This window comes from Myzus persicae, unplaced genomic scaffold (assembly GCF_001856785.1).
Source record: "Myzus persicae strain clone G006 unplaced genomic scaffold, MPER_G0061.0, whole genome shotgun sequence".
NCBI classification, from domain to species: domain Eukaryota; kingdom Metazoa; phylum Arthropoda; class Insecta; order Hemiptera; family Aphididae; genus Myzus; species Myzus persicae.
In genome coordinates this window covers 1095555-1117230 of record NW_019101783.1, presented here as the reverse complement: position 1 = coordinate 1117230, position 21676 = coordinate 1095555, and the positions used below count along the sequence as shown (strand labels likewise).

The following is a 21676-nucleotide window of genomic DNA, read 5'->3' as shown; positions in this document are numbered from 1 at the left end:
AGTAATAATATTTTTATCGTTATTTCATATAATATTGTCTAAACGTTCTATGAAATATCGCATGGTTATAACTTATAGGTACTCTATAACTTCTAGGTATACTTAAACAAATATGTACATGTAGTGCTCGATCGGATGACCAAAACGAAACCTATATAGATATTATTTAAATTATGTGAAAAACGAGTGAAACCAAAAATATTGTCAGAAAATAACCTTATCTATACACACGCAATATGCTTAAATCACAGCTGTTCCCACACGGATGCTCTTTGTTTTTAAGCATGTCACATGTGAGTACCATAGTGGCTGTGGTGAACACTAAATATTTAACCTTCAATAACAATAATACTGTATGATGGGTACTATTATAGGTATATATATTGTGATATGTACGTACCCGTTTATAACACGTTTCTTGACGTTTTATCTGTGTTTCCAGGCAGAGGCGGTGGCCGGTGCAGCAGTCTAATGATGAGCTGCGCGGGTTGTGACAAACCCATTATGGATAAGTTCCTTTTGAACGTGCTGGACAGGGCGTGGCACGCTGAATGCGTGAAATGCGCTGACTGTCACGGCACGTTGTCCGACAAATGCTACAGCAGGGACGGCAAGATACTGTGCAAGCCCGACTTTTACAGGTGAGAAGATTTTTCCGCATCGCGGCCATACCTTGATAAAATATTCAAATATATAATCAACCATTCAATATCGCATAATATATAGTATTATATTCGTAAAATCGATACTTAATGTCTCGTACTATAATGCGCGAGGAACTAAATCCGAAACATAAACTCATACGGTATACAGACAATAATAATAGTTCAGTAGGAATTATAATGGCCGCTTGTTTACGACACAGTTTTATTGAAATTTTTTTCATTCAATTTCATACGACGCCGCGCGCGATAAAAAAACGCCTACGAATGCCGTAACTCACGTTTTGCGGGCTCCGGGGAGGGATATTATTGGTGGGTGGATATATGATATTATTATAATATTATAAATATATATTTGTGTACCGGTGGGTACGAGTACGCGCCGTTTAAAGAATATATATAAATATAGATATATATATAAGTATCTTAAATAGAAAACGTTCCTTGCACTTCGCAATTTATATGTGCATATAATATTTGTTTGTACCCCACCTTGGTACAAATACTATATATATATATATAAGCTTCTATAGTGCAGTTATGATATGCGCTGTGATGCATAATGTATAGCACCATGCGCGTGCCAAAAATGGTAGCATTACATCGGAACGTATATACCTTATAAATATAATATATATATATATATACATATGCATGTGTATGTTATTGGTACGCAGCCAATAAATGTCTCGTACAAAAAGAAATGGTTAAAAAAAGAAATCCTCTGTGTGTTATACTATAACATAATAGCCGTTTTTGTATTTTCATTTTCATTTTTTTTTTTATACGAAATTTCTTATTACGGTATAGTAAATACACCATATTATAGGTTCATATTTTATAGGTACATAGTATATTAAATCATATTATGTTAATAGAAAAATGTAATAGACATCGATATGCTTATTTTGAATATATTAATATGTAATATACAGGGTGTTTAAAAAGTTTTGAAACGGTCATTAGACTAATTATAGGACGGAAAACGATAATGTGATATAATTTATTGAGGTGATTAAACATTTTACCTGAAAAATGTGTATAGCACTGCAGTTATCAGTTGTCATTATTGGTATATATGTAGATTAAAGTGATTCCAATTTTTTTTAACACTGTATACTTACTATTATAAATGAAATTCATTAGCTTTCAAATCGATATAAAATATTTTTTAGTTTCAAAATCTGATCATCGAGGTGCTCGATCTCCTTTGTTGTTGACAGCCCTTGATATTTTGCAAAACTTTTGCACCTTTACTATTCTATAACTGATTTTTTTACCAAACTAGTTAGTTAATTTTCTATAATTTAACTATAACTACGGCTTTTATATAAATATATAGCTGAAGTAATAATGTATACAAATATTTTTTGTTTAATCGCGCTGTAGACAATGATTTTAAATTGAATTTTATTAAAGCAACTATTATTATACTAATTAAATTTCCTATAAATTATATAAGATATATAAATGTAAATACCTAATATAATTTTTTTATATGCAGTGTGCTGGAATAAGAAGGAAATATAATATAAATGCTGCATTTTTATCTAAATAGTTATATAGGCTTAAAATTATTGAAAGTTTAAAGTTTCAGATCACTATGTTATAGTGTCAGATAACAGTAATTAAAAATTAAAAAAAAACAATTTTTATTTACAGGGTTGAATAGACAAAATTCAGTTATTAGATTAGTATTAAAGATAATATTATTTTCCACATTAACTTAAACTTTTAGAGCTAAATATATTATTTGATACTTACCTTATTTTAACCTATAACTTAATATTCTGAACATTAACTTAACTTAATTAACTCAAGCAAACTTTTTTCATCAACTTGCCCACTTATATAATAACATTAATAACATAAACCTACTGCATAGGCACATAAATACATCGCGGAACATAATAATGTATGACGTATAATATATCTATGCGTTTCTATCTCATAAGCATCCGCAGCCGCAGTGGCACCTATACCTATTATTATAATAATATCTATACATATTATTATTGTATACCTATTTAACAGCATTACTATGCGTATAACAATATCATATTATTCAAAAACCGCGGTTATCTACTTGTATAATACAGATAACCGCGATAAAAACACTGTGGACGAGTGGAAGACATGGTACTTTATATATTGTTATTACGACGAGCGTAAACGCGCGCGCAATCAATTCGGACGGAGACCCTCGACGACGAGCGGCTCGGGACAAAATGGCGCCCGGCTGCGTATAATAATAATATATAATACAATATATCCGCCGAGTACGCCGCGGCTGTTTTCTCTTTCTCCCTCGCACGCGCTTCGTCGTCGTCGTCGTCGTCGTCGTCGTCGTCGTGAATCCGTGATCCGCAACCATAAAAACCCTATACACAATGCCGCCGCCGTTTCGGTTTTTATTACACTGTACGTTCGGTTTTTCTGTACATGCGTATACAGTATATACATTATAATATATGTGTGTGTGTGTATTTGCCGGAAAATACAAAAGGGGGGAAATTCGTGTGTGTGTGTGGGAGTATCTATATATTATGTACACAAATGGGCTCAATAAAAACAATCGTTGTATATATATATATGTATATGTTGTACAAATATGGTTTGTACGGGCTGATACCGCATATATATATATATATTATTGTTATCGGTATTTAAAAAGTCGCGTGCCCGTCGACTTTTTAAACGCTGAGAATCTATTATATTATTGTACATATAATAATAATATATGATACGACTATTTTACTATACGATCGTTCGTGTCGATGAGACGCTCACGCGTTAACAAAAACCAACACGCGTATATCTACGCGAGGATCGAAAAAAAATTTCCTATATATACTCGTAAGTCGTAATATAGGTATACATTATATTATATATTATTGATGTACATATACAGGTACATTAGTACGACACTAAAAAATTCCCTAGATATTACTGCACCCCCGTAGCACTCCACACTTATGAACTGCACCTCAAATAAGTAACTTACGTCAATGGTAGATTATGTGCATATACAACCAATATAGGTGATATACTTTAACAGTTGTACATATTATATTATAATATCATTATAGCCTTATTCCGATATGATCTAGGTCGAATAATAAATATTTAATACATTTATACCTAAATGTAATAATAAACATGAAACTTGTTAGGCCAATACAAAGTGATGAAACAAATAAAATGTAATTATCAATTGTTTTTTAACCGATGCAGTTATATACACCTATAAATTACTTTTATAAGTATAAACCTGATTTTAATTTAACGTTATATTTGTCTTCGAATTAACTGTGAAAATATATAAGTTGTTGCGCGGTGGCTGATTCTCAACTATAATACAACTATAATTAATAGTTATCTATTTATAGTAAATTAGAAAATTTACAAAGTATATTATAGTTAATGCTTCCCACCTTTTGCATTTATATATTTAATAATATAATAATATGAAGATTGACGGGTGTTGAAATATAAATATTCTGTTGTGTACCCATCGTACAGCATAAAACTACATGCTATAATAAATCGGTTACTAGTAATAATAATACGGACTATAAAACCGACGCGTTTGTCGCGTTGTTGTTGTACCTATCATTGTGTGGAACCGCACGGAGTTGACGATTTGACGAGACCCCGTTTTTCGACGTTTGGTGCCTATAGGTAGGTATATATATGTATATCGTGGATTATATTGTATACAGGATGAAATCGGTCGCGAGTTGGCCAATACCCCGCGTGTGTATATAATGTATATATATACCATATTATTATATTATATATACCCTTCGCGATTTCCCATACATGGGCACATATCATAAGCTCTCTTTCGATGTTATTTTAAAGAGGGCTCAGCTACAGGGCACCGGGTATCGGTTGCATCTGCCCCCGAACAATATGTACTGCGACCGATATACACCGACACTGCATACATGCATGTACATAATAATAATAATATACGTACCTATACGTGTAAAAACCTCGTGTTTGTGCTCGCGCGCCTTTTCCGTTCGTCCGTCCGTCCATCCGTCCATCCATCCGTCAGCGCGGTTTTGTGTATACAAACGCCCGACGTTTTCGCGGGCTGTCGCTTCCCGCTCGCATACAATAAGCGCGATAGCCGATGATCCTTTTATTATTACCTACGCGTGCGTGTGTGTGTGAGCTGCGTGTAATAATAATATTGTGTACACAGTCGCTTTCGTCGTGTGTATTGTTGTATTGGTATATGTGTATCTATACATTATGTTATTATTGTTACATATACTGTGTGTGTGTGAGAGAGAGAGAGAGAGGGCAAAAAACGGAAAACTTCGCGGGATTGTTTTTTTTTCGCCACACTACCCCCTTATTGTGTGCGGTGTTCGCGCTGCATAGACATGTATTATATAACATTGTATATAGGTACTTGCATACAGATCGCCTCTGTATATACACTCGCGCGTATTGGTATTATTATGCGTGATGTGATACGACGTCGCTGAAAATTCTTTCTCCGTGTGTGGTAATATTGCACTACTGCAGCACGTTATAATAATAATAATGTAGGTAGATACCTCTATAATACATAAACGAGTGTCCAACCCGTCATCGACTTATTTAATATAATATAATGTTATATTATTATTATTTATTTTATTGTGCGCGAGGGACAAGTAGGTATATAATTGCATGTGCTGTATAGATATTAAAATAAACGATGTGGCCGGTTAACAAGAAAAAATTGACATGAGTTATTATTAGTTAAATCATATGATTGCTTAAAAAACACTGCTTTTCGGATCTATACATTATAATGATGCACTCGAATATTATTACGATCTCGTGTTTGTACTGTTATACAGTATACACTGTATATGGCGACTTTCCCATGGTCTGATGCGAATATGCGATCTACATAGGTCTTTATATCTTGTAGTGATTGATGTGACCTTCAAATTCCACCAACAGTGTAAAGTTATGAAAGTGTACAATGCATTCTATATGACTTTTTTTATTCTATTAAGATTGATAAATATATTACCAATATATATATATATATATTATACACCTTTTGATAGAAATGATTATGATATAGTAATTTATACGGTGGGTGTATAAAACAATGGCAAATGTGCATTGCTATACTATAGCTTGTCCACTTCAAATGATTCAAGTATGCGGTACGCATGAATAGATATAATGATTATGTTCAATTAAAACTACATAGGCAGTGCTTTATATACTTTAAGTTAGATCATACAGTTGTTTCCTACTAATATTTCAATACATTGGGTCGAAAAATAACTCTTCTTGATCTTGCAATGCGACGCAAAAGAAACTCTAAAATTTTAAATTTGTGTAAATATTTTACATAAAATATATAATATTTAAATAGGAACTCTGAACACGCCACACCTCCCGATCATAAATTCGTTTGTGCAGGTACCATAGAAATAATAATAACAATAATAAATTTGTATTTTCTTCGCACGCATAAATACTTATTATTTATTCCGCAGCATACGCCGCCGAATCAATTTGAACGGATAAAGCGCCGTGCTTTATCTGCGCTACAGCCACAGCCGACGCACACAAAGAGGGCGCAGTGAGCTATATGTATAAGCTCACATATATATATATATATAATCGTATACTATATATTTATGTATACGATGCACACACACACACACACACACACACACATAAATAAATATAAGGAAATTCCGAGCTCGTTTTACGCATATACATATACCGACTATGCATACTAATGCCGCGCTCTCGTATTTTAAACCGTTTTCCAAACATATATATATATGTCTCTACTCTTTTCGCGCGCGCCATGAGCCTAGAGTTCGCTCTCTCTCCTCGCCCTCACGATCCTAATATATACGAGCGCGTATCGTCTCGACGTTAAACTTTTTTCTGCCCCCTCCAGCGCACCCCTTCCACGCGTTCAACCGTCCAGAAACGGAAAAATAAAACAATAATAATATATGTATATAAAGTATTATACATAGTACAGTAGGTATTATATTATATTATATATTATACGGATATATATAGTATTATTATGAAAATGGAAAAAATACATTAAACGAAAAAGTTTTTCTCTTTTTCGTCGACAGGCTTACACGGCGCTAATCCCATCCGAAATTATTAATAATTTAAAATTCCTATTTCACCCACCCGTGTGTATACGCATATACATATATATACATGTTCAGTTACATATTATTTATTCGACCTTCTTTGTCTACATATGTAATCTCAGTATTTTTCGGTCGGCAATACAGTAATATTAAAATACAAAGGCATCGGAAACATTACGATCGATCATAGAACAGGCTGAAAAAATTATTATTTTTTAAGAATCATGTACCTATCTATGATATAATAATTTGAGTTTTTCGACACGTGCCATATACATAAGCCAAACGCGTTCCAATGGAACCATATATACCAAATATTATGATATTATTTTATTATTATTTATTATACACGCACGAGGAAAACAAAAGACCCACCTTAATGTATAGTATAATACGTGGACATGTATATGTTTATACATTACATTTACATTATTAAGTATGATATTATAAATACAGCACAGTGCACCACGCGTGTTTGTGAAATTGTGATAAAATCGATTTTTATAGGAAACAACAACGTTGTGGTGACTGGTGACTGATTAGCATATATTGTTTGACGTCAACAACAATAGTATTATATATACTGGTATATATAATATATATACTGCAATGAATATACCTACACACATACATATTATCGGGTATATGGTAGTATAAATGTGTAATGTAATATTGAGACGCCAACAATTATATAGAACAATAATAATCGCAATATAATAGTTATTAAACATTGTAAAATTGTTTTAACACCTAAACACGTGACCGTGTGACTGCTGCAGAGTAATCTATACACGCGTATAGGCATTAGGTATACATAGGCAATAAATAGGTGTAGATATACAGATATATCTATCTTTTATTTTATATAAAACGACATCACGTCGTATACAATGATATAAAAATCGGCAATATTATTACTATAAGCCTATATGTTTTGTTCGTGAATTTGGCCTCCCGACTTTAAACGATTGATTCCAAAATCGTGCCAATACCTATCTGTATTTGTATGTATAAACATTTAGACTTTTAGAGAGCATTTTCAGCGGTCCGTATTCCGTAAGGTATAATATAAATACTTATATACCACGAATGTTTAATTCTTGTAGTTAATTAATAATGTGTGTAGATATTATGATGCATAAAATATCTATTAGGTAATGGTATGCGTACAACACGAGGTGGATAAAATAGCGACGGGAAGTCGTCATTATCGTATTATAACGCGTGCGTGTATATAATAGTTGGACAACCATAGTTCGATGAGTGCAATTTTTGTTTTATACCCATCACCTGAAAACTCCAGCTGAGGTCTGTCCCAGATTTATCACGTGCACACACACACCGTGAACATCACATGGGTGCGTATATATATATATACAGCGAGCACGATTTTCGGCTCAAAGACGTCCGGCTATAATTTTCCACCACTGATGTCGCGCTGCGGCAAACGAGACGACGACACAAAAATTATTTTTATTTTTTTTTACTATTATTATTATTATTATTGATTTTTTTCTCTGCCGTCTACGAATAATATCTCATCGTGCAACGGTCGCGGTTCGCGCACGTCCAAATATCTATCAGCAACGGTCCGTGAAGCGGATAGACGCGAGCAAATCGCTAAACACCCCCTTCAGGTTATTTTCCCGAGCGACGAAAAACGCCATTTCCTTTTTTTGAACGTGCTATATATATCTAATAGTATATAAATATATACTGCAGCAATATATTATATATACGGGCAGGTAGGTATATACGCCGTATTACCCGCATTTTTTTTCACTCCTACGACCGTGGCCGCCAATTTTTGTCTGTCATCGTCTGTAAAATATATATATATACGTATATACATACCTATAAGTCCATTGTTTCTCATTCGTCCGGATATCGCGCGACCTGCAGCACTTTTTTCTCTTCCTCTTCACGCTGTAGACGCGCGTCCGTTATCTTTTCATCCTGTTCCCTTTTCGTCCGTATAACAGCTACTTCGGAACATCGTCCCCACCCCTCGGATGCATTATAATATAATATAATACAATACAATATGCAATGTACTGCATAGATCGCAAATATGAGTACATATAAATAGAAATCGATTGCAATCTATAGATTTGTTGGTCATTTATTGTGTGGATATACATATATCTATTTTATGCAAACTCGAGACGCGATTTGTTCGTTATTTTATATAGGAATGACGGGGTTGAATAATATAATACATTAATATAGTTACAGTCGAGAAAAGATATTGCCACGCATAAAATACATTAATTTCGTCGGACACCCTGCATCACAATATAGTATATTGTAATAACTTATATTGTAACGTTTACTGCGTGAGTGTCCCTGTAGTATTATATATACATTTGACGCATTTGATCACTATTGACTATTTGACTATATAGTATATATTACATAGGTGCTATGAAAATCAAAGTTTATACTATGTACGCGTGGAAATTCATATTTTGAGTTAAGTTTGAATGTATTGTATAACGAAACTTTTCGAGAAACTGTTATGATACCAATAACTGCATATTATACGTCGTCGCGGTGTATTTATGCGTGGGATGCATCAGGGTCTCTAGAGTAGGCCGTATAAATACAAATATAATATGCATATATATATATATACGTGAGTGAGTGAGTGTGTGTGTGTGTGTGTGTGTGTGTGTGTGTGTAAGAAAGGGTCAGGCGCGGTGTTGGTGGCTGAAGGGCGGGCGGGCGGTTTCACATTATAATAATTAATCGGGCAAATACCCGAAACGACGTGTTAAGACATCGTATATTATAATAAACGTTAACAGAAACGTTAATGTTTATACCACGACGTGCATGTGTCAAACTCGAACTGTAAGTATATATATACATGGTGAGGGGTCGTGCTTTGTGATGAAGGGGGTACGAACCACCTACCTGCGAATATACCTATATATATGCAGCAGTATACCGTGTGCATATTACCCGAAGCTTATGGTATCCGAACACGACGATGACGACTACGACATAATTTCATTTATTTATAATACTATGTATTTATAATACTATGTATTTATTTTTTGGCTTTCGTTGTAATATTTTCTAGTGGGGAAACGATAAATATCTCGGCGAGTGACAAGGGGGGAAATAACGACAGCAGTGACGCGCGTGCTGTAGCAGTTCGTTTCTGTGTGAATTTATGTTTTGGGACTTCGCCGGCGGTGCAAATGAACTCCAAACTAGCCACTATATAATATGTGCATTCTAATAAATTATTATAATAAACTATTATCCTGTATTAATAAAGGCAGCTTGTGTAAAACAGAAATCATAATGGTTGGTTAGCTCTACACAGGTCATCCGTATCTAGTGGGTTCTATCTGAGAATCTATTGGTGTATTAGTTTTTTTAAGCACTGGTCGATGATATCATCCAACAGTGCTGATAAAAGAAAGAATAGTTTCATATAAACAGTGAGCATCATAAAGCATCATTTTTGATAGTTTAAATCAACATATTGTATAATATAATATTAATATATTATGCCTTTTTAATCAGATGCTTATAAAATATCTTATTAGGTTAGATATCTAGACTTGGATTGTAAATTTAATTTATTTTTATTTTCATTAATTAGGATTAAAAAAAAATAATTATACTTTGTTAAATTACTTTAGTATATTAACTAATTTATATTTTTTAAACATTTCACATTACAATAATTTTTTTGCATTATTTCCAGAATCAACCCTCATAAATTGTCCACTTGGTGTATTTATATACCCATATCAGGTCTCTATAGAACCCGTAGACTTACGATCTACGTCCCGTGTATCTTGTCAAGGATAAAGTTCAAAGTACTCTTAGTCCGAAAAAAATATTTGTAAAAAATTAATTTATATTTTGTTAATCTCATAATATGTAGAAATGTTTATTAACTTATTAATGTCGACGAAAAAACTGAACCTGAAGATAAAATTAAAAATATGATTCGCACACAAGGTTCAAACTGTTCAATTATCTTCTGGACGATTAAAATCGATCACCAGCGACGATCGATATAAAACCATATAAGCGACCCCCACCGAAATCGTCCAGAATTTATAGCTCGATCGCTCACACGCGAATCGCATTCAGCACTAATAAATTAAGTCAGCGCTATATCGAAAACTGCAACCGAGCTATTAATAATATTATTATACAATTAATCTAAATATATATAAACATATATACACACACACACACACACACACACACACACACACACACACACACACAAACACACACACGCGTACTCACAATATATATTATATTTGTATACTATGTGGTTATTATTACACAGACTTGTGTCAAAGACAAACGGCGTGAAAAAAACTGTAGTTTCCCTAACGATTACCTACATAGGTACCTACATTTTCGTGAGAAAAATCGTCGAGTGCGATTTATATTCGTATAAGTATAGTGTACGTAAAGTGTATGTAAAAAAAATCTGTCATACCGCATGTACGATGACGATGGGCACACCTCGTGTTGCGCTGCAGCGAGGTAAAGATATTACCCGCGAAGGAGAAAAATTACGGAACATAATATTATACATGAAAATATTATAACTGCATAATATAGCGTATAATATACATAATATAGTATACATACACACTAAGACGACGACGGATAGTGTGTGAAAGGACCGAAAAAAAAACACACCCCGCGGGACGCCCGATAATTTACACGAAATTACCGAGTAAATACCAGTTTCACGTGATGTCATTATACGAGCACCCAAGCGTGTGTGCAGTGGGCTTTGATTAATTGTTATTAATATTATCGCATTGTCCGTACGATATTGAATATGTGACTTACGCCTTTCCCCCCCCCCCTTCGTTTATCTCTCTTCCCGACGTGATTTAAGAAGTGGTTCGTTGTCGGTATCGGCGAGTACCTATACACACTCACATGCTTAATCGTATATTACCTACGTATATAAAAATAATAATATTATATTTATAGGTAAAACGCCTGTCCATATTAAATGTAACTCGCGTCACGCGCGCAGAACCGTATGTGAGTGTGTGTGTGTGTGTGTGTGTGTTGCAGGATATTAAAATATTATTACATTTTATATACACATCTATATATTATTATGTATGCGACACGAATTCTTCGGTCCATTATATTATAACGCGTATATCATATGGGTATATGATAATAAAATTATTGTACGTACCCATCATAAACTCGAAGATATCGATACGCGCGTCCAAAACACGAATCTTTGGACGAAATTTACCGCATTTTTTTCGGTCGTTGTAAATTATTGTTATTACATGTTGCGCTACACTCGCCTCGATAATATCGTATAATATACTATACTCAGTCACTAGTGTATTTATAGGCATCCATTCGACCACAGTACAATGCGAGCGCGATGGACGCATTATTATTATATATTATTCAATATTGTATAATGTTATAATATGTGCTTCAGCTATAACACGGTCCTATTTTTATGTAGATAAATATACCCACCTCCTGTATATACGTAGGTGGGTATGAGATAATATATTATATTATGATAATGTATGTGTGCACTTATTAATAGTCCGTTTAGTTTTCTTTCGACCTTTTTTTCGTTTCTTTTATTACATACTTATAAAAGTTGAATTCACGCTAGTGCTCGAGTAATTTAGAATTAATTAAAAGCAGTAACGCTCCGTTTGAATACTTAAAGTCAACGGACGGCGTACAGTTGTTTCTGCTGCACCATACCACCTAACTATAATGTACATTATTTTAACGGCGGTACCCATTTACACCCATCATTATAGTATATTATTATAATAAAAATAGTACTCGGTTCACCTTATTACATAACTGCAATACTGCAGCAGCGATATAATAATATTGAAATAATATTGCTGGCGGAGTCTTGAAATGGATGCTTCAACATATTTTATTGTTCTATGCATATAATATGTATTTATAATTATAACAGCAAATCCGTAGTCAATTTATACGCATTATAGTCTTCTGAAAAACAAATCACGCGATATGTTTGTCTCCGTCAACAAAGTTTAATAACACATAAATATGGTCATGGGTGCTATTTATTATATTTTAATAATATGTCGAACGTATATATTATAGGTATTATGTTTCCTGAAAATGTTATATGTTGCGTGCTACCTGTTATTATTATGGATTATATACTTAAATAGTTGTATGAAAGGTTATTCGTCTGACTTGAATTTATAAAACAATATTCAAAATCTTGCTCGAAAATATGTGTATAGACAATATTATCAATTCGATTTAATCATTTTCACAAATACAAAATCAACAATTCGTATTTGCGTGTGGGAAGTGTTAGTGTGCGTGTGAATTATTCGTGTGTTAACGGTCCTCTATATTCAGTTTGGACACTGGCCACAAGTACCAAATAGAACATATATTTGTAATTTTTCGTCATAAAAAAAACATTTGATGGACTGTTTGCAGGATGACAGTAATAAGGACTATATATATAATATAATATTATAGTCTTTCGCGAAAAATGCAGCCGAAAATATTTTTCTTCTGTTCAATGTAATAATATATAAGTATAACACTCCTATTGTCATGGATATACCCCAACCTACCTATATATAGTGTGGTGACAGACGACATAGTAACAGAGCGTATTTAGTCATCGTCACAAGTTTCTAAATAACTGCTGCTCACTAAACGTCCGCGGGTGCTACATTGTTCATCTGAAATAATAATGTAATAACACCACGACGGCGGACGATTGGTGCAGCAGCGGTAGTCGCTAAAAAAGACCTAACATAATACCCCGTATCATGCACGTGGCGGCGGCGAAAAACCTCGTTTTTATAGTTTTTCGGTCGGTCAACCGATTCCACCGCACGCGAGACATATATTACAGTCGTTCGAAGGTACCTATGCCTATATAATATTATTATAGTACGCGACGACCTACCTACATAATATTATATATAATTTAAGTATATGTATTTTTTTTTTTTTTATTACCCCGATTGTCGGCGGCGACCGTTCCCAGAACGGAAAATAATATATAAAATAACCCTTTGAAAAAGTTTCGGAAGATTATAAAAAACGAAACAAAACGGTGAAAAAAATATGTGTACATAAAGTTTTTTTTTTCCTAAACACATTATATTTATACATATAAGTGTACATATACATATGCATATATATATTTACGTTTTTTAGACGCGTCGTAAACACGTCCTCGTCCGAAATATTAAACGTACGACCCGTGACCCCCGCGTGTCCTCTCGCGCGGCTTTTCGGCACGACCCGAGTGTGTATGTGTGTGTGTGAGCGCGCCTGGACGCCCTGCCGTTTCACGAACGCTGCAGAGAGAAGAACGCATTTTTTACGTTATTGTTTCTCTCTTGTCTTGCTCTCTTTCAAATCTCTCTCTCTCTCTCTCTCTCTCTCTCTCTCTCTCACTCTCTCTATAGTACGTTTTTATCTGACCCCCATCCCCCTTCACCCGCATAAACTCTCGCACTATTTTCTCCTTTTGAACCCGACCGACTCGTTGCGTCGGCGGTGAAGGAGATGATGAATCGTTTTGGGGCACCACCCCTTGTACGCACATATAGGTATAAATATAAATATATATATATATATATATAAATAGGTATTGGATTGGTATACGACTCGCACACATTTTATACTTATAAACATATTAAATATACTCAGTACTTACTATCGATAACCGATATATTACGGTGATACATATTGTATAGGGTATTTTTTCATTTTTTTTTTTGCAAACGGAGGTGATATGAAGTTTATGTGTAATTTATTGAATTTTTTTGTTTTCACAGGCGGTATGGCAAAAAGTGCAATGGTTGCGCCCAGGGCATCTCACCCACTGACCTGGTGCGGAAAGCCCGGGACAAAGTTTTTCACCTAAACTGTTTCACGTGCATGATATGTCGGAAACAGCTGTCTACCGGCGAGGAACTTTATGTGCTCGAAGACAACAAATTCATATGCAAGGACGATTACATATCCGGCAAGAATGGGCAAGGTGCGTTATTATATTTTGTTATTTAACAGTAGTTTACGCTTTAAATCGTTTTTATATATTCCGCATACCTAATATTATAGTTTAAAAATACAAAACTTAATTAATGACAAATATAAACACTAAAGAAAACAAGAAAGCATTTAAAACAAATCCTGGGATAAGTCAGGCAATAAAAATAAAAATAAATGAAAATGAAAACTGAAAAAATTAGTATAAATCGATTAAGGCCTATTTCGATACACATTTTTCCAATTCCCTTCCACGCCACTGAAACCCCTTCCCGTCATTTCTACTTCTAAAGTTTGTTTCCTGTCTGAAAACGGGGGACATAACGTGGTTACCGGTTACTCGACGCGCAAAACTCCCGTCGTATAGCTATATTATATATATATATATATGTATATTCTCTTCTACCCCTACCGATAATATATATATATATACATAGACACACACACGCACTCAAACATTGAAACATATATACTATACCGTATATATACTATATACACCCCCGGCACGCACGACAACCCTTCGCCATGACCCGTTTTGCACGCATAACTAGATTTCCGTTGATGAGTTTCAAATCGAGTTTCCCAACTATGGAAATGAAGTTCCGGCTGCCACCCCCTCTAGCCTGCAACATCCGTCCGAAAACGTAGTATATCCTATATATGTGTACGCGCAACTCTATACCACACAGCACCGAGCGCGTTCGCGTGCAGCATTTCAATATTTCATAATATACAAAACAGCTTGGTTTGAGGGGAAACATACTGCAGCGGTATACGGAGGTTCTTAAAACACGGTCGCGTATGATATATTATACCGTAATACTGTTGGTCTCCACGCGACAAAGCTCGTTTGGCCAATGTTTATTGCACGTGTGCGCGTTGTACACGTTAGAAAATTAAAAACTTATTCGAGCGCGTATTTCGGTCTGCATACAATACGTGTGTATATATAACAATTATAAGGCATAAACCAACGGCCGTATAAATATTATGAACGTCAACGTACGCAGTGGTACATAAATTACTTCTTTATAAGGTATAGGTACCTGGGGAAAAAAAATATCTGTTTAACCGCAAAAGTCGCGAGTAATTGGATTTAAATACTACATAATATTATATTCTCATGCGTATGACTGTACTAACTGTAAACCGGTTGTATGAGTTGAGTGTCAAGGTCTGCTGCGGCGCTAATGATACAAATGAAAATAATAGTTTAGCGCGTTGTACTTAAAATATACTCTATAGGTACATATAATACGCGCAAAACCGGTTAAATCGCAGTCATACACTATCAGTATGTAGGAATAGGCGTACTTGCCCTCGTTTATAACATAATATATTATTATTATATATAGTCGGGTAATACGTGGAATCGTTTTTCCGACCCAAGTATGAACGTGCCTGTGCGTATAGAAGATGGCTAAGATAAAAGAAATCCGAAGGAAATTAGACGGTTGGACGTACGAGTCATTTTCACCAGCTAAAAAAATACCGAGTACCCAGTGAAATAAGTTAAAATATTAATGATGGATGTTCCTGGACGTGATCCTAGCCCCGGCTATTATACATACAGGTAGTGAAAATTAAAAAAGTAAAAGTAAAAACAATAATTACCGTCGACCCGTAATAGAATAATAATGAAGCAAATGTTACAAAATATCGCGGGCTTAAAATAACCGGTTATAAAATAGGTATAAGTAGATGAAATGATGTGCACAAAACTATAAACCTACGTTATATAGGTATCACATACACCTGCAGTATACTCAAATTGTTATAATATATATTATGCGCGGTGTATAGATGACGTTTAAATATTTGAAACGACCGGCGTGCTTATACGTATTTTATTTTAACCCCTCGGAGTTTCACAAAGAAGTGCCGACGCAAAAAAAAAACACGAAATCTTGCGTCAAAACAAGCGAGGCTCGCGTTAAACTTTCAACAGTGGTTTCCGTGCGTCTATATCATGACATCACCCTTAAGAAAAAACAAAAGAAAACACGACCAAAAGCATACATGTATATTATATATATATATACGTCATTATACAAGCTTGTTTATGAAAAATAAAAATAAAAAACATTTTTTACACCAAAGCGCACGTAATGGCATTGTGAGTCGAAATATTGGAATTTTCTTCCTTTCACGTTACACGCCACACACACACGCATACGACACACACGCACAATGTACTCGGTGGTACACGGTGAGTTAAATAGGCGCCAGAAATTTCGTTACAGTCTGCGGCAAGTACCTATACATGATACATATATATAGGTATATAAGACGCGGTAGGCACTACGTGTGTAGTAGCGGTATACATAATAATAATACGGTAGTAGAGCATGTGTATAATATTATATAATATGCGTGTACAGAGGAGAGAGAAAAAAAAGAGAGAGAAATAGACCATCGCGCGCGTACACACGCATTCCCCGCGGGTCATTTTTCCCGCGTCTCCTTCGGGGCCGTCCTCGCAGACTATTATTATTATTATATATATATTATATTATATTATGTTCATGTGTGTGTGTGTGTGTGTGTGTGTATGTGTGACCACGGTAGCGAACGTACATAATAAATATATATATATATGATATATATGGTCGCCACCACGCACTATATACAGGTATAGGTAGATACCTACAACTATTGTTCCATTGTTGGTCCACGTCGCGGTGCGCACGAGAGGGAGAAAAAAATAAAGAAAATAATATAATGTCGAAACTTTAATATACAATAATATATTATCGTATGTGTATACCTCTATATTATACACACGACCGTCGTCCGTGTCGCGTTCACTATGTAATATATATACATATAAATGTATTATATATATATATAATATATATTAGGTATCCACCTGTTTGTCGTTACGGATATTTCGTGTTAATTTCAACCAGCGCGGTGTATCGATCGTGTTGTGTATATGTCTGGGTCTCTCACCGAACACGACGCCCGCTCGTATACATTAATATACACACGTCACACACATAATATACTCGCGCGGTTCCCATATAATATAATATTATAATAAATATTAACGTTCGATGGTGGTATGCTCGACTGGGAAAAACAATTATCAGAGGGATACTCTGAAGACATAATATTATATAGGTGGTACACGACAATTTTGTTCCTAGGTGTATTATGTTAGTGTAGCCACAGACGTTTACCCGCCTACTACTATAGTTAGGTACCCCACTCATCTCCAAAGCGTTGTCAATGATAACTTATCATTAACCAGCCAAAATGTCATAATAATGTATGCAAAATAATGAAGAATTAACAAAATAGGTACTTTTAACGACGTAATACTTAATGCAGAGCCCTCTCCACCCTTGATTCGTATAAAAGAATTGATTAAGCATAATTTATATCAAATAAATGTAATATGAATAAAGCATAATCTGAAATAACGATTTTATGATAGTTTCGCATTATGGCAACAAAATGAATAACGCAACAACTTGAACAACTATATTATAACATGAAGAACGTTTCGTAACGTTCCGTTTATCAAATAGCGAATATAGTATACTCTCTTGAACACCACTTCTGCCTGTGCAACTAATTTAACAGTCTTCTGACGTTATACTCTAAGCTCGGTCTTTCTGTGTCAAAACTCAAAAGTCAAGCATTACCTATGCGTCATATCCGTCTTATTGCGATAACTTCGAATAAATAAACACCCAAGCAATAATAATATTATGTAATCGATATTTTTTACGATCTACATCATACGCGCGTATCATTTATATTATGCACAGCATTTAACGACAACACACGTTAGTCATTATGTCGACAATACACAATATCACCAAGTATTCTGCAGCTACGTTTGTACAATAAAATCGCGTACGTAAACCTGCGCGTAAAACGCCGAACCGCGTGGAGGCGGTGGCCGTCGAAAATCATGATGGCGTACCACGGCGGCAGCTTTCTCGGAGGCCACGATGGCCGCACCGCGAGCGATGTACGCGCGCCACTGCAATATTATATTCACCAGCCGGGCGGCCGTGGGTGGAGAATCCACGTGCATACGATATCATAATATTATACACGTTGCGTTAGTGTAATATCATAATATTATACATCTACACAATGTGTATGCGCCCCCGAAGTCGTACACTATATAATATAGTAGGTATTATTATTATACAACGTTGTTCACGATCAGGTTTTTCACAAAAGTCGATGATCGTAACTGCGCGCAGATAATATTCTGACGACGGGTTTGAATCAATTCTCTGCGCACATGCATCAATAATGCATCGTCCGTTTTATAATTAGGCGTACACCTGCTATCTGAGGAAATAGAATACCTCAAAAATTGGTATTCATTCAAAGTTCAAACACAACGCACCGATCAAAAAGATTCCTTTCAAACACTAAATAAGTAGATGTCCATACTTAAGACTTAAAACATAACCTTTATTAGGTACGTAGGGTAGGTTAGTCAAATAAGAAAAAAATAATTCCACGGGGGATTCAAAAGTCTATGAAAAAAAAAATTAGATTACAAGATGTTTAAATGACTAAGGATATCATTAGAAGGGATGGGTGATGGTACAATGTACACTGTACATAAATAAATATATTATTTTAAAGAAGAAGGATTTTATTACCCACCGTCCCCTCTCAATTCACTCAATATACATTCTGATGTTTAGACTTTACTCTATATATTATAATATGCTCAGCGAGTTAATTAATAATCCTTATCAAAATAATATCGTAATCATATAGAATAAAATATATGCACAATAAATAATATGGAACCGTTGTCACAGTAATAGTGTACAGATATACCATCATTATTATTTATTGAATACTTATTACTTATAAATGTGCTAACATTTTATCTATCTTTATGAAAACCAGTCGAGGAAGTATTTTTTGTTTCCCTCGTCGAAAGTTCAAAACCCGTTATATTCTTTAGCATGATAAAAGAGGTCAATCGCATAAAAACAGCAAAATACGTTTGTTTTTTCTTTTTTTTTGTTTCGTTTCTCCGAGCGCATTCCGTCTCGTTTCGCCGACGATGACTATTCGACGACTCCATTTTTACAACGATTTTCTCGCGCTGAGTCTAGCGCGTATAATAGGTACCTATGTATTAAAGTATATATATATATATATTATAATAATATAAGCGATTTGGCGCGACGGGAAAAGCATCTCGGCCCAAATGAACCGTATAGCTTGCAATGGCGGACGCACGCGTGTGATTTTCCTGTCGTCGTCGTGTTTTTTTTATTTTCGTTTTAATTTTCGATTTTCACGCTTCCCCGACTTGCTCGCACACAAACGACAAGCGACACCACTTCAGCAATATAATTCTCGTCCTCGCCGTTGTGCCCACAAGAAGACGACACATAAAAAAAAATCGCTTCGAATTGAACACGGCTTATATAGATTACTTTAATATAGAACATTTATATTGGAAGAAGCCCGGGACACGACGACGACCACAATGGGCGCTATATACATATTATAATAGTGAACCCACCTTATATACCTATATTTGTATGTTGTGTCGACGCTTATGAGCGCGAGCGCCTATTGCTTGCTCCGATAGTGATTTATAACCGATTGTCAAACTTTTCCCATGTATGTATTCCATCGCCACCGCCGACGGTCGAAAAATCAACAAATGAAAAATGCGTTTTATCACTACACGACGACGTCTAGACACACCACCACCGCGGACGATAATTAATTATCTCTCGTGAGAGTGAGTGTACGAAATCTTTCGTGTAGGTCCCGCGCCGTATACATATACAAATAATAAAATATGTTATATATTATTATGTATATAGCGTTTAATCTCGTAACCTCGAAAATTAAACGAAAGTCTCTTTATTTTATACAAAATATGTATAATATCTAATAATGAGTGGATGGTATATGAGGAATTTTTTTGCGCGTGTAATATATACAACAAAATTCGCGTTTATGCATGGAAAAACATAGAGCTAGCGCGGAAATAGATAAATTATTACTTCCTGCAGAGTGGGATATAATATAAGCTCGAACGAAAACGATATCAAAAATATATTCTTCGATACACGATGCTAACTTATACTATAGTAGTAAATCGTTTAAAGTGTTCTTATTCACGGTTCCGATGAATATTCCGTTTCTAAATAATTACGATTCGTAACTCAAAATACAGGTTATACCTATTTGTATAACCGAGTATAATATACCTATATATATTATATATATATATATATATATATGGGTGTATGGGAATACATTATATTATTTTTATTCGCATACGAGTATCACGCTGTACGTGAGTACGTCGGATGAGACGTGATTGGCGACGACGCGATAGGAAGGTTCAAAATATTATATTATATTAAATAATAATAATAATAATAATGATAATAATAATACACGCTCGCGGTGTAACGACGACGGACGAGATGACCTCAGCGACGGCGGCGGCGGCCGGTTCTTTTGCGTCTGACGGGCGACGTCGAAATCGCGAAACGCCCCGCGGGCTATACGTCGCCGCCGCACGCCGCCCGCCGCCACCGCCGCTATACACTGCAGCCGACGGCACACAGAGGAGTCGTGCGGCGGCCGCTCTCAGCGGGGGGCCCGTTTGCCTTTTTACCGCGTCGCCGCGGGGGGAACTACGCCGTCGACGCCGCCGACACGACCCTCCGCCGCTCAGCCCTGGGACGGTGCGCACCTCCCTCCAACGCCGCACGACCGATGTCCCTATATAATATACAATAATGGGTACAACATGTGATATATTAGAAACACTGTAATATATATATATATATAATATAT

The 21676-nt window shown here is 35.2% G+C and overlaps 1 protein-coding gene across 1 annotated transcript in view; it reads left to right on the top strand.

Moving 5' to 3' along the window:
- The window catches only part of LOC111030377 (LIM/homeobox protein Lhx5), a 40775-nt gene that overhangs the window by 6983 nt on the left and 12116 nt on the right, over positions 1-21676 (top strand). The window contains exons 2-3 of the mRNA XM_022309826.1: positions 443-641; positions 14647-14852. Coding sequence (XP_022165518.1) covers positions 443-641; positions 14647-14852 — 405 coding nt within the window. The remainder of the gene's footprint in view (positions 1-442; positions 642-14646; positions 14853-21676) is intronic.